Below are 13,600 nucleotides of genomic sequence, written 5' to 3' on the forward strand. Positions count from 1 at the left end.
ATCCGCTCCTTTTCCCGATTCAGTTTCCGGCACGGCTGGCTGCCTTTTGGAGTGGGCGCCCAGCGTACCGACCTCCTACCCGGGGTACGCAAATGGCCGATGCCCTGTACCGCGTACGTACAAGAGCAAAGTTCAGAGCGCGAGAGACATAAAAAAGACGAGACGATCCAGTGGCTCTGGCTTTTGTTTTGGCCTTTTGCTTTCGTGCTTTGCTAATGGCATGGGTAATGGCGACCCATACGGATGATGAGGATGCATGTGATGGATGGATCCGCCGAGTGGTTGCAACGCAAAGCTGCTGCATCCGTGGATGGACATGGACTCGGTCGGATCTGGTCGACGTCCGCGGGGCGGCACGCACCGATGCATGACCACGAGTGATGTGTTGAGCACATGCCATGGCGGTCGTGGCCTGCGTTTGCCAAGGCCCAAGGGGGTGAGGCGTAGGTAGGGTCCGATTGGGTGTGTATCCAACTGACGGGGAGCCATCAGTACGCATGCATACGTAGATCACAGCTTGCAATTCATCGAAAGAATTGCTTTTTCCCGCAAAAAGGAGGATAGCAGCATCCACGCACACACAATAATACAGATTATGCACACCTTGGCGGGGTCGGCGTCAACGGCCTTGGCAGCAGGCAGGAGGTGCTGCCGCGGCGAGGTCCGCGGCATCCGTCACCACCGGCCCTGGTATTGGCTGCTCGCCCCATCCCTGCTTGGCTGTATGGCAGATGCTGCAGATGCCTTGCTCCTGGGCATTGTGCGGCTGTTTGCAGAGATCCATTTAGATGCTCCCGATGTTTGCAGAATGGTTACCTTGCACGCGGGTGCCGCAACCCCTGGCGTCCTCTCAGCTCGCTGGCATGCCTTGCCATGCCGCGTCTCGGCATCGAGCATCGTCAAGCTCCAGCTTCCTGTGAAGGTTCAATGAAGTTCATGCTCCCCTCCGAGGCGCTTCGTCGTGGGTCCTAAGTGTCTATCATCTCTGGTACTGCTGGCTCAGCTACCTTGTCTGATGTGGAGCTACAGTTCAAGATGCTGCAAGGCTTGATGGCACGTGTTGAGAGCTTTTTGGAGCGGGCGGAGGCTACTCTCACCAAGCTCTCCCTTGTGCCGGCTATGTTGCCGACTGCTCCGATGTCGCGACCTTCTGTTGTTTCTGGTGTTTGTTCCGTGGGAGACAAGGGGACGGAGCTCTTCGGTTGTTTCTCCCCTCGTACTGGGGTCAGTTCTTCGCCAGTGTCTGTCTTGCCCCTTGTGTCAGGTATTGTTGAGGGTGAGGCCTTCGCCGGGGTCGTCACCCCTGTGCTGCAGGTCATGCCCGAGCTTCAACAACTATGTGTGAGACCAGCTTCGCCTCCGTCTGTGGAGCATATGGAGGTCGACGCGCCAGCGACCTCTTGTGAGGGACATGATTCTCCTTTGTCATGTGAGCAACTGGAGGCACCTGAGTCCTTTGTGTCGGTGGTGCCTGAGTCCATTATGTCAGGGGTACCTGTGGCTGATGATGTCGAGGTGGTTAGTATGTTGGCGCCTGATCCTTCAACGCCCAGCCAGCCGCTCGCCTCTGTGGACCGTGGAGGTTCCGACGTTGCAGTCACCGACTCGCATGTGGCCGTGAGGTACGAGGCGTCTGTGCGGGACAAGGTTGATGAGATTCTCTTCGAGATTGAGATTCACAGTTTGCTCAAATATTTGGAGAGGGCTAGCCCCGGATCTGACAAGACAATTGTGGAGGAGGCTCTCAGGAGCAAAGCAAAGAAGAGTGGCGCCACAGAAAAGGCGTCCGCAGCAGCTTGATGATTCGGTGCATTTTGGTGAAAAGCATGGTCTTTAGCGAGGTTCTCTTGTTGGGGTCTTCTTTGCGATGTAACAGTGTGAGGGTTGATGGACCTTGCGTGTTCGGTTTGGTTGTCGGGTTGATCGTGTGGTTATGGGGTTGCATGCTCTGTGAGTAGTCCACATGTGGTAAGTTTATATCGGTTTTCGCCCGGTTTTCTTCTAATTAACCGGGCAATTCTCTTTTGCTTAATTAATCGATGAGGCAAATCTTTTGCCTCCGTTTTAAAAAAAAATACAGATTATTCAACAATGCTAAGTAAAGTCAAAACATTGATGCCAAACGAAACACGTACAAGAAAAAGAAAACGAGGCCAACTGCCTCGAGGTGGAATCTACATTGACCTATCACAAAAACCTAGTACCATGCGACGGAACAACGAAATTTTTTAGGAAAACGCTTATTCGCAGCCGGATGCACGCAGCCATCTGAGCGACCGTCTCGCGCGCCGTCGGATCGCGCGGCATCGGACGGTGCGGACGCGTTCTTTCCAGGTGTGTGGACGCGCGTGCCTCAGGTGATTTTTTTTTGCTTCCATCCCCGTTAGCTCGGCGTCCCTGTCTGCTTCCGTCGTTTTCCATCCCCATCCCCCTCTCTAGCTCTGACGACGGTGCAGTCGAGTCCGAGATCTAGGATCGTGGCAGTGGCGGGGGGACTGGATGCTGCCGGGACGACCGGCGGCGAGCATCATCGGGCGGCGCCGAGCATCGTCGGCCATGGCGCCGAGCTACACGACCCCCCTGTTTTTGCGGCGGCGGACGACAGGTATGGTGGCCTGCAATTCGCAGCATTTTTTCTCCCCCGCCTGATTGATCTCCCTTCAGAGCTTAATTCCCAGTAGTTCCCAACGCTGGACGAGTAGATCCGGGCCGAATGCATGGTAGAGATTAATTTGGTTTCAGTTGAGCCGTTGCTCCCTCCAGGTCGCCAAATTCGTCCCCATTTCACCTAGGGTTTTTTGTGTACATCAGATTAATTTGGTTCCATGCTGTAGCTAGGGTTTATAGTTGAGATTTTAGAGGTAGGGGACAAGGTTGTAGTGGTAGGTGATGAGATTTTTAGAGTTGGACATGGAGCTTCGTCTGGCAGCCAGTTCAAGAGTTTGTCCCAAGGCGAATGAGAGAGCGAACATGCAAGCAATATTCATCACATTTTTCTCTGGTGAATGAAGTCTGTTCTCTACAACTTACTTGCTGCAGACCACCTTTTTTAACAATAAACTTCCAAAATGTGATGAATATTGCTGCAAACCACCTATTTAACTATAAACTTCCAAAATACCAGCATACTTTACGGTGTAAATATGATTTTTTTTGAACATTATATGTGTGTCATGTAAGAGTGGCATAAGCTTACAGACTTAGTGCTAGCATTTATGTCTGGATAATAATCATCTGCAAAAACATGGAATATGCCAATATACATACTTGAGAATTGAAATAATAATATGGATAATAATCTGTAGATGGGTCTAGCTAAAAGAGGAGGGTGTACCTAGCTTTTGTAGATGGGTCTATCTGAAAGTGGAGTTTTTATAGTTGAGATTTTAGATGTAGGGGTCAGGGTTGTAGTCGTAGGTGTTTAGATTTTCAGAGTTGGATGACTAGATTTCTCAGTGGTCTAATTTTGTGATGATGCTATCTGCTCAGTAAAGATTAGGTTTATGCTGCATTTTTTTTGTTTGTTTAGATGCATTTTGTTGTTTAAATTAGGTTGTTTTAGATGAAAGTCAGTGCAGCCAGTGTCTTATTGTTTGTTTTATTTCTACATATATACAAGATTTTTTTCCATCTTATAGTGTTTTTGCTTCATGTAATTTTTTGCAGCTACATGTCAGACGAAGAAGTAATGGAGTCTGGTACTGCATTCAGCCAACGTTTTGCAGCAAAACGCTTGCGCGGAGTTGCGAAGACAAAACTCAATCCCACCAAGAGGCACTACATTAATGAAACTGGCTTTGGTGATCTGATGACCATTTCACATTTCAAAGCGCCACCTGATCTGATGGAGTGGTTAACTATGAACATTGACACTGAAAAGCGTGAGCTCAGGTATTGCACCCACCTCATTTCTTCTTTTTTCTCCTACATCATGCATGTCTGCAACATATACTTTCTTTTCTTTCTTAGGTTATGTTTTTGTTAGTAACCAATGAATACATTTTTATTTGTGGGTTTTCAGGCTGAGTCGGACTAAGGTGATTGTGTTTACTAGAGACATGGTGAAGAAGGTTTTCAATATCCCATCAGGCAACAGACCAGTTGAGCTTTTCAAGAGACACGAGCAGTGTGAGCTACGCAACATTTATCATAAGAATGGCAGGGCTCCAATTGCGCATACAGTGACTGTGCTTCACCGAGCAAGGAATGATGATGGCGATACTACGAAGAGATCATGGGTGCTCTTGGCGCTTGCAACCGTTTTAACTCCAAGCACTGGAAACATGGTGCCTCTAGAGTACTTGAAAAGCCTTGTAGAAATGGACAAGGTTGCTGAATTCGCTTGGGATGAGCATGTTTTAAGTGTTGCAATGAGAGAGGTCAAGAAGTGTCAGGACAAGATAAAATCACAAGCTACTTCTTCATTCTGGGTTGGGGGCTGTTTCCCTATGCTTGCAGTATACTTGCTTTTCTTGTTAGATTGTTTCTATCTATCGCAGCATGTCTTTGTTTGTCATAATCACATTTTTTCTTTTTTGTGTCTGGGAAATTATTTCTTGTCTTTCTTATTCAGGTTATTTACATGGACCATTTGATATTTCCCCAAGCTGCCATCAATGAGCACCAGCTGAATTATTCTCTTCCAAGGGCTTGCTTCGTACATCAAACGGACTTTGATCTTGTATTGGAATTTGACAAGAACAAGCTATCTTTGGGCAAAGCTTCATTCGGGAAGTGTCGTGTAAGTTTTGTGTGGTTTTACCTTCCTCATCCATTGCATTATTTGTTTCTTCCCATTTTTGTGTTTTCCTTATTTTATTTCTGTTGTTTGTGTACTAATGGTTTCAATTCTTTTTGTTTTCTTTTTTACTTTGTGTCATGTAGTTTCGCCCTCTATCGGAGACACCGTACGTAGCATTGCCTGCCGAAGGCCCGGTAGGCAACATGACTGAAGTTGATCAAGATCAGCAGGTTCCGGACAGCCCGGATTGTGTTGATACTGAAGATTGTGGGGCTGAAAATGTCAACATTAATGACAACCAAGCTGATGTGGCTGAGGAAGAGAATCCTACGGAAGGTGGTAGCAATCCAACGGAACATGGCAAAAGTACATACGAAGATGTGTGTGGTTCACTGGATGATTGGCTTCAGAACCCAGCACCATTCGGTGCAGAGCTTGAGGTGAGGTTATTCCTTATTCTTTTTGTGTTTTTATTTCTGTTCTTTATTTTTTATTAAATACCTTTCTATTTGCTTTGTTTTTCTAGTTCCATTATATGTTAAGTTGCTTTAATACTGATGACCATCATTTTTTCCATACATTTTTCAGCTACCATCACATCTGGCTGCAATCTACGACAAGCACACAAAACTATATTCTTTAGAGTTAAAAGGGGCTCTAAGCTCTTTTGGGCAAGTGTTGCAAGCAATACATTGCAAGAGAATGGGGCAGCTCCTCAAAGATGTGGACGCTGCTTCATCAAGTTATCAGGGAGCAACGGATGTTAGTTTTGATGTGCCACCCCCTCGCAGCAATGATGTAGACAAGTCAGATCGTCATGGTTGTGTCAAGGAAAGCTATAGCAGGAAAGCCGCAGATGAGCCAACAACAGACAAGGTGGTTGACCCGGGTGAAGGAGCTCGAAGCAACCATGCAAACGGCATTGATCATGAGTCTAATGGCGGCAATGTGGTTGAGATGGGCACACGAACTAGTGGTGAAGATATTGAGCATGGTGACCAACTCATCGAGCGCAATGACTCTGTTGTCAGTGAGCCCCCTGCACAGTCTTTTGAGAATGCAAGGGAGAAAGTGTCTAGTGGTGAAGATATTGAGCATGGTGACCAATTCATCGAGCGCAATGACTTTGTGCACACTAGCGTGACTGGACATTGGAGTGATGCGCCATCAATGTGCCTGTTCCAAGAGGGCACCGAGGAGTACGATTGGTGGATTAGTGTCCAAAGTCAAGATCCGAACTCCAATGCTCCAACTCATGGCAACACTGATACAACACCAAAGTCTTGTGGTGTTTTTGATGTCACTCCTCAGGCTGCAATATCAAGAGAAGTAGAAGCTCCTGTGTATGATGTCACACCAATCTCCATGGCTCCATTATCAAGTGGGGCTGCAGGTATGCTCTGCCATGTATATCTTTGAGCAAATATCTCATCGCAACATTTTTCTGTAAAATCATTTTTCTACTGGCTTTTTTCAGATGGACCATCAAAGCCACAAGAAGAGACAGTTGTTCTAGTTAGCAGCAGGGAACCAAGCCCCAACCTTGACGAGGAGAAGTTGAAGAGCAAGGATGAGAACAAACTCAAGAGTAAGAAAAGAGAAGGGAGTCCACTGTCAGCCGGATCGAAGTACAAGAAAATAAAGACAGATTCGAACACGGAAGCAATGTACCAGCACTATGTCATGAAGAGGTACAAGATGAAGAAGATGAAGAGAGGGGAAGTTGAGTAAGTGGCATCTTTTTCTGAATTTTGCTTCCAACATTTTTGTTATATTGTATTATTACATTTTTCATCTTTGTCAAACGGTCCTCACTACTATGGTTTTATCCTTATTCTTTGCAGGCCTCCTTTCATTAGGATTGATGATTTCCACATTACGTACACGAACTTCCAGAAGTCGTTGAAGCCACGTGCTCATATTTGTAGTGAAGTCATGTCATTATTCATTGAAAGCTTCAACATTGAACAATTGTCGTCTTCAAATATGCAGAAGAAATTTGCTTTCTCTGTTTTAATGAGTGTTAGTTCCCATCTACTTTTTATCCCTTTTATTGCTATCACTTTTTCTAGATTTTTTTTGTGTATACCCTACTGCAGCAGATCTCTATTCATCCTTTTCTTAATTTTGTGTTTGTTGCGTCCACATGTGCTACAGCTTCAACTCTCTGTCCACCCAGAAGTATTTGATCCAAGTGTTTGTGCAAAAGAGCTGAGGAGGGCATGCCAAAATTTTCAGATTTCTGTTTTTGACCTAGTAAGACTGCTCCCAACACTTTTTTATATCAATTTATGTGTTTCCTTCCGTTTTTGCTGCTTTCAAGTTTATTCACTTCTATATTGTCTTTACTGCTTTTTCTAGCTTTACTTCACCATCGTCTGCGATGGCCACTGGATTGTTTGTGTCATTAACCTATTGCACAAGGAGTTTAACTTGTTTGACTCATGGGATAATGGAAAGTTGGATATTGCTGCAAGGAATCTGGCAAGTGACATCTCATCCTTTTATATGTAGTTTTCTTTGTTTCATTAATGAAAAAAACAAGATCCACAATGAGCATTATCTGTAGTTTTCAATGTTTCATTTAATGTAAAAAGAGAGCAATAACCTGAAGTTTTAGTGGTGGTAGCATTTTTCTTCCATTTTTACTTGTGTGTTTTACAAAGCACCTGTAACTTTTTTGCTAATGTTTTGCTACTTGTTCTAGTTTACCAATTTCAAGAGGATTGCTTCAGAAGAGCCAGCTTTCACAGTGGACCTATCTTCTTTCAAATCCGACTGGCCGCTGCTTGACTACCCACAATAGGCAACTCAGTAAGCTTTGATGAACATCACCCTCCATAATAGTAGTTCTTTCATGTCCTTTTTTGTACCCATCTTAACCATCTTCTACACTTTTTTCTGCATGGCATCACAAAACAGCTTTGATTGTGGACTTTTTGCAACTTTGTACTTGGAAATTTTTGATGGCATTAGGATGAAAGATTTTAAGAAGGTAAAAATTCATAATCATGCTTTTTTGGGGGTACTTTTTGCACGTGTTGTGTCTCTGATATACTTTTGCACTCTTTTTTACCATTTTTTCTTATGCAGCAAAATATGCTTGATGTGCGAAAGACGATTGCTTCGAAGCTGTTTTCCCATCCGCTGAACAAGATCTGCCCTGCTGATGTGCACAGGGAAATCACAGTGTGTTGAAGTAGGTGAATCGTAGTGCATTCAAGAAGGCGACCGCAGCAGCGTTTTGAAGATGCAACTTGATAATCCTAGGAATATAGCTTGCCAGTAGTGTGTTATGTTATCTTTTATGTCAAATGAAACTTCATGTAAAGCAAATCTTTTTGTTTCATGTGTGTTTTCTAGCATCTGCTGGCATCAAAATTTGTATGACAATCATACGTTTGAGGAATTACTGGAAAGAAAACTACTCATGAAACATTGTCTTTTTTCGGAAGGATCAGCTTGTGATAATTGCTGGAAGAAGTATTTTTCGGCTTGTATGTCCTACTACTTGAAGCAAACAACCTATTTTTTTAGCCGAATGCTTCTGAGCAATCAATACATTTTGAGAAACACACTTTTTCCCTTTTTTTAATAACTGAAAATTGTGTATTTTTCTTTTTTCCCAATCCTAGGAGAGGCTCTGCAACAATGCCTAATGAACATTTTTGCTCATTAGTAAGTGGTAGCTTTCTGTTGCCTGGCAACATTCTTTGACGCTGCCGTTAGACAAGCTTCGGCTGATCCATCTTTCGAGCTTTCCAGTTTGTGTACTGCTGGTGATACTTGTAATCTATATAAGTTGTATCTATTCCTCTCTAGTCAGCAAGCATGGTGAACTTTTCTTCATGAAAACATGGCCAAATATTGCTGTAAATTAAAGACTGCATTCGATGAATTCGTGATGAAATCGGGGAGCTGAGCCTTGCTCATGGTGAACATATGAGAAGCTAACATACATACATTCCGATTACAATGCGAGAAGGCCCAAAAAATCAATAAATATCAATGTCAGTGTTACGAACGCGCACAAGTGGCATTGCTAGAAGATCAGCAATGTTGTACCCTCCATGACCGCGATGATTTTTTAGCGCAAACATAATATCAATGTTTTCATTTCTTTTCACTCCCACTTTTGCAGCAGCAATATAAACTTTTTTAGCACAATGATCCATGTCAAGTTAAATTTTTTGTATTGCTCCCACTCCAAAATATAAACATAATAACTGGAAATTCTATATAAAGATAATATCAAACATAATATCAATATTTCATTTCTCTTCACTCACCACTCCAAAATGATCCATGTAAAGTTCAAACAAAATTCAGTAGGTGCACAGAGTACAAATATGTCTTCTTCAAAAATAAGCTTTTCAAGTTACTGCTACTGTTTTTCTTGTACCTTGAATTCAACTACAGAAGTAAAATCTAACTATTGAGCATGTTGCTCCACTTTCGCCATCGCAGCTTGAAACTGAATGCAAGACTGCATTGTATGGCCTTCCTCGGAGCAAAACTGACATTTTGTTGTAAGGTTAGCAGCCATCATAGCCTTGTACTCGAGGAATGATTTGCAGGTTTTGATAGTGTGTTCTTCTTCACTACAAAATGAACAAGTAACTTTCCTCCTAGGTTTTGGCTTGCTTGATGACTCCACATTGTCTTCTTTCTTGGTTTTTTTCTTGCTTTCTTTCTTGGCTTCTTTCTGAAGCTTCTTCTTATGCTCATCTTCTTGCTGCTCCAACAATGTCTTTTTTCTTTTTGCTCGCTCTATTGGCCGACCTTGCTTCGGCACACGAGCAGGATTTTGCAGTGGTGCTGATGATTGTTGGTTTGCTCCAGTTGCAACATTAAGTGCACTTGCTTGAGGGGGTTGCTGCTGCTGCACCACCTCTTCCCTGGACATTTGATCTTTTTTCATCGAAGCAACTATGGGCCAGAGCTGCTTTATTACATCTGTCAGCAAGTTGTAAGCTGGATCAACGGAGCATGCTTCTGCTGCCAATGCATTCATATCTCTGCATAGCGAGTTGTACTTGAGAGTGTTTGTTTCTGGTAGTCCAAACTCGAGGAACCTCCCAGAGGTGTCCATGTTTGTCGTAGCTGCTTCGGACCACCTTTCCAGCATGTATCTACTTGGAATTTCTTGCACATTAATTTGTATCATCACCCTTATGATATGTGAGCAAAGCACACCATTCATCTCAAAGTAATGGCAACTACATGAGTATAGCTCCTCCTCTACCACAGCATGCACATGGTACAACTTTGGATTATCATACAAGTTTGAGTAAAGCTCAAACATGATACCTTCCTGCTCAAGATTCGGCACTTGGTTGATTATATAAGCTGTCGATGCTGCCACTTGCTCTTGGAACTTGCCAAAGACGCTGCGTGTGTAGAAGTTAACAGCTTGACGCTCTATCTTGTATTTTCCCCATAGTGGTGATGTTGTCGTTTCTCCGGTGAAAGCAGCATTATCTTCACGGTCTAGCATTGTTTCTTGTAGTAGTTCATACTGCCTTACAAATGTAAAAACCGAGTTTTGTGGATGCACCAATGTCTTGAAATAAGAATTCAGCCCTTCTGATCGCCCGGTTGTGCTTGTGAAAGGGAAGAAATCATTCTTGAAGTACGCAGGAGCCCATGTCTGACGGCATTCCCACATGTTTTGTAAGTGCCTATTCTCTGTGTACTCAAAGCAATGCAGCATGTGCTGCCATGTTTCTTCAAATTCATCCACTGTCTCGGATTCATTGATGCATTCGTAGAAAGATTTCTCAAAAATTGGATCCCTTGTAAGCATCCTCCCAAGTTTCTCACGCGCCTTCCGCTGTACATGCCACTTGCAACACCTATGGACTGTGTGAGGGAACACATCAGAAATTGCAGTTTCCATTGCTCTGCACTGGTCGGTCATAAGGTTTGTTGGGTACTCGTTGTTCATCGCAAGTAACCATTGCCGAAAGACCCACTTGAAGGTTTCAATTTGCTCATTTGGAAGCAATGCACAGCCTAGGACAATAGTCTGAAGATGGTTGTTGATGCCAACGATCGGAGCAAAAGGCATGTTGTATTTGTTTGTGCAAAAGGTTGTATCAAAAAAGACACAGTCCTTGTACTTTGGGTATAGTGCTCTTGTCCTTCCATCCACCCAAAACAATGCTTCTACCGCATTTGTCTCCTTATTCACTTGTGTTGCATAGAAGAACTGTGGGCTTTCAGCTTGCCGCCTCTCAAAGTATTCAATTGTCATGGCCATGTCCTGAAACGCCATGGTTTGCCGCATCTCAGACCGTGCATTTGAAACATCCCTTTTGACATAACCAAGGCGCCTCTGATCACCTCCGTGACAATCTCCTAGGATTCCCATGCAATCTGAGGTTGACAAGTTGCGTTCATGCAACGTCCTTATCATTTGGAGGTCTTCTCGTGGGATCTTTCGATGAGACCGGTAAAACCTAACCTTCTCTTCCTGTTGCACCAGAGCATGTGTATGGTCTTCTGTAAAGCACGTGACAGTCCATCGGTTATCTCGGAGTCCAATGATCATGTGAGCCTTGCAATCGTGACGTTGCAACCTATTCCTTTTTCTTGTGTCTGCCATGTTCATCCAAAGTCCAGGGCGTTTGCTATTGTTGCTTGACTCTGTTGCAATACTATCTATAGTGCTATCAGATTCACTTTTGCTTCCACCAGGTCGTGCATGAACACACGTGAAAGTCCTGCTAATTAGCTTTGTGGGTCCTCTGGCCTGGCTATTTTTTGAAGCAGATGTTCTGATTCCAAACCCATGCCTGAAAGCATATGCGTTGTAGAATTGTCTTGCGTCATCAACTGAATCAAAGGTCATGCCCACATATGGAACAAGTGGTTGCGATGATATTGCATCATCATCTGCATCATCCATAACTTGTTGGACATCACCAGCATTAATCATCCCTTCCATACTAACTCCATTCGCAGCAGAAATTTGCCCCATGATGTAGCTCTCATCATCATCACCTCCAACACCAGCAGCCTATGTTTGTTGTTGCAGAAAAAAGTTATCACAATGTCAGTAAAAAAGGTATAACATGCAGGAAACTAGTGCTTCTATGTTTTGACCTCACAATACTAAATAAAATGCTTCCATATCTTCTACTACCATGATCACAGTGCTACAAGCAAAGTAATCAAGTTGATTTTCCGGTTTTGTAATACAAATTGATTTTTCCTAATAGATGCAACATCTTCTATCTAACATTTTTTCTAGTGTATGAACTCTGTCCAACAGGATTACTGCTTAAAGCATGCAACATAGTCAAATAGAACCAGTGCTTCATATTTTTGTAACAAGATATGCAGCATTAGCCTTAAAAATAAGCTCATATTGAGGAATTTTTTCAGCTTTCATTTTGTACTTTGTTAGGAGCATTCACCACACATGTTGCACATTTTTTGTTTTTTGCAAATCTTAAACTGAAACTGCAAGGAGCAAATTATACATGGGTTTCAGTTGACTTCCTCCTGAACATTTTTTTTGCTGCATTTTTTAAAAAAATGGTGAAAGTGTAAGGGCAAGTATACACAGGTTTCAGTTGACATCACCCTGCACATTGCTAGAGCAGTTATTAAGCTGAAATTGGAAAGGGGTTTATTTGTACATAGTTTTAGTTAACATAAGGAGACATGCTGCAATTGATTCTGCATTTTTTCTGAGGACAGTGATCAGAGAGACACAAAATTATGAACATGGCAGAATCAAAAACAACATGATGCTTCATGCCTGCAAGGAGCTTGCAACTTACCCAAGCTTCTGAGGACCTTGCCCGGGATGCTTCAGCAGAGAACACAGGAGGATTGCAGAGCTCCCTTGCAGCTGTAGACCGGCGAATCGGCTCGCCGGCGAGAATCGGAGCCGATCTGGCTTGCCTGCTGCTCGATGGAGCACCGGAGCTTTGATCCATGGCGGCCGACAGCATAGATCGAACTATGTGGTGTGCTGCCATGGCGCTGGAAGGTGTACGGGGGCGTTGCTGCGTCGACGGCGGCGAGGTAGAGGCGATGCTGCGTCGGTTGCGGCGGTGGTAGAGCCGGTGCGGTGTTGGCGGCGGTTGTGGTAGAGGTAAGGCGGCGTCGGCGGCGTGGATCTCCTCCTCGCCCTGGCCTCGGGCGGGTGCAGAGGAGCTGCAGAGGAGGTGGGGATTTTGCTTCCACGAAACCGTTGCAGAAACGCTGGGAAGGACAACGGGATCTTGTCGGGAGGGTTTACACGTGGCTTGAATCCGACGACAGCGTATAATTAAATCCAACGGCTGTCTTGCGGGATGCTAATTGAGAGATTAGCAGGCGGATGACGCCTAGCAGCCGCACCAACACCTCGAGGTCTAACCTAGCGGCCGTGTACCGCCTGCCCTCACCGCGCTCCACGTCGGCCCAACATCCAGGACCCACCACTCAGCGTGGCCGCTTTCATGAGCTAATTCGTGAATTGGTGCAATTTATTACCTCGCATGCCTAAAAATGGTGGTGCCATGGGATTTTTCTCCAAATATGGTGGCAAGTTCTTGCACCGGCTCCAAATGTGGTGGTTTTGTGTAATTACCTCACGCCTGAATAAAACTTTCAAGAAGAAATTATCGCACTGCATTAATGTGACAGGTTCAATCAAAAGTCAAACATGATATTTTAATCCTCGAAACAAAGCTAGAGCCAACACATTCAATAAGGTCATGACGCACGTGTGTCGATGATGCCTCATCTACTTGAAGTGGCGAGATCGTGGGTTTCACCCGAAGAGAATGCATACTTGTGGTCGAACCGTTACTTAACAACCTTGCTACTAGTTGACGACTCATTGCTAGTCGGATCCCGATG

General features: G+C 44.3%; 1 protein-coding gene across 1 annotated transcript; it reads left to right on the plus strand.

Moving 5' to 3' along the window:
* Positions 1-1,826: 1,826 nt before the first annotated feature.
* Positions 1,827-8,180, plus strand: LOC119354304. Its single transcript, XM_037621030.1, has 14 exons — positions 1,827-1,841; positions 2,388-2,605; positions 3,667-3,891; positions 4,022-4,457; positions 4,574-4,741; positions 4,885-5,181; positions 5,330-6,134; positions 6,219-6,468; positions 6,586-6,763; positions 6,899-6,997; positions 7,103-7,225; positions 7,449-7,555; positions 7,664-7,736; positions 7,835-8,180. The coding sequence occupies exons 1-12, from the start codon at positions 1,827-1,829 to the stop codon at positions 7,545-7,547; spliced, it is 2,913 nt and encodes a 970-aa protein (XP_037476927.1). The 3' UTR covers positions 7,548-7,555; positions 7,664-7,736; positions 7,835-8,180.
* Positions 8,181-13,600: the final 5,420 nt, after the last annotated feature.

The sequence above is a fragment of the Triticum dicoccoides genome, chromosome 1A (genome assembly GCF_002162155.2).
Source record: "Triticum dicoccoides isolate Atlit2015 ecotype Zavitan chromosome 1A, WEW_v2.0, whole genome shotgun sequence".
In the NCBI taxonomy this organism is placed as follows: domain Eukaryota; kingdom Viridiplantae; phylum Streptophyta; class Magnoliopsida; order Poales; family Poaceae; genus Triticum; species Triticum dicoccoides.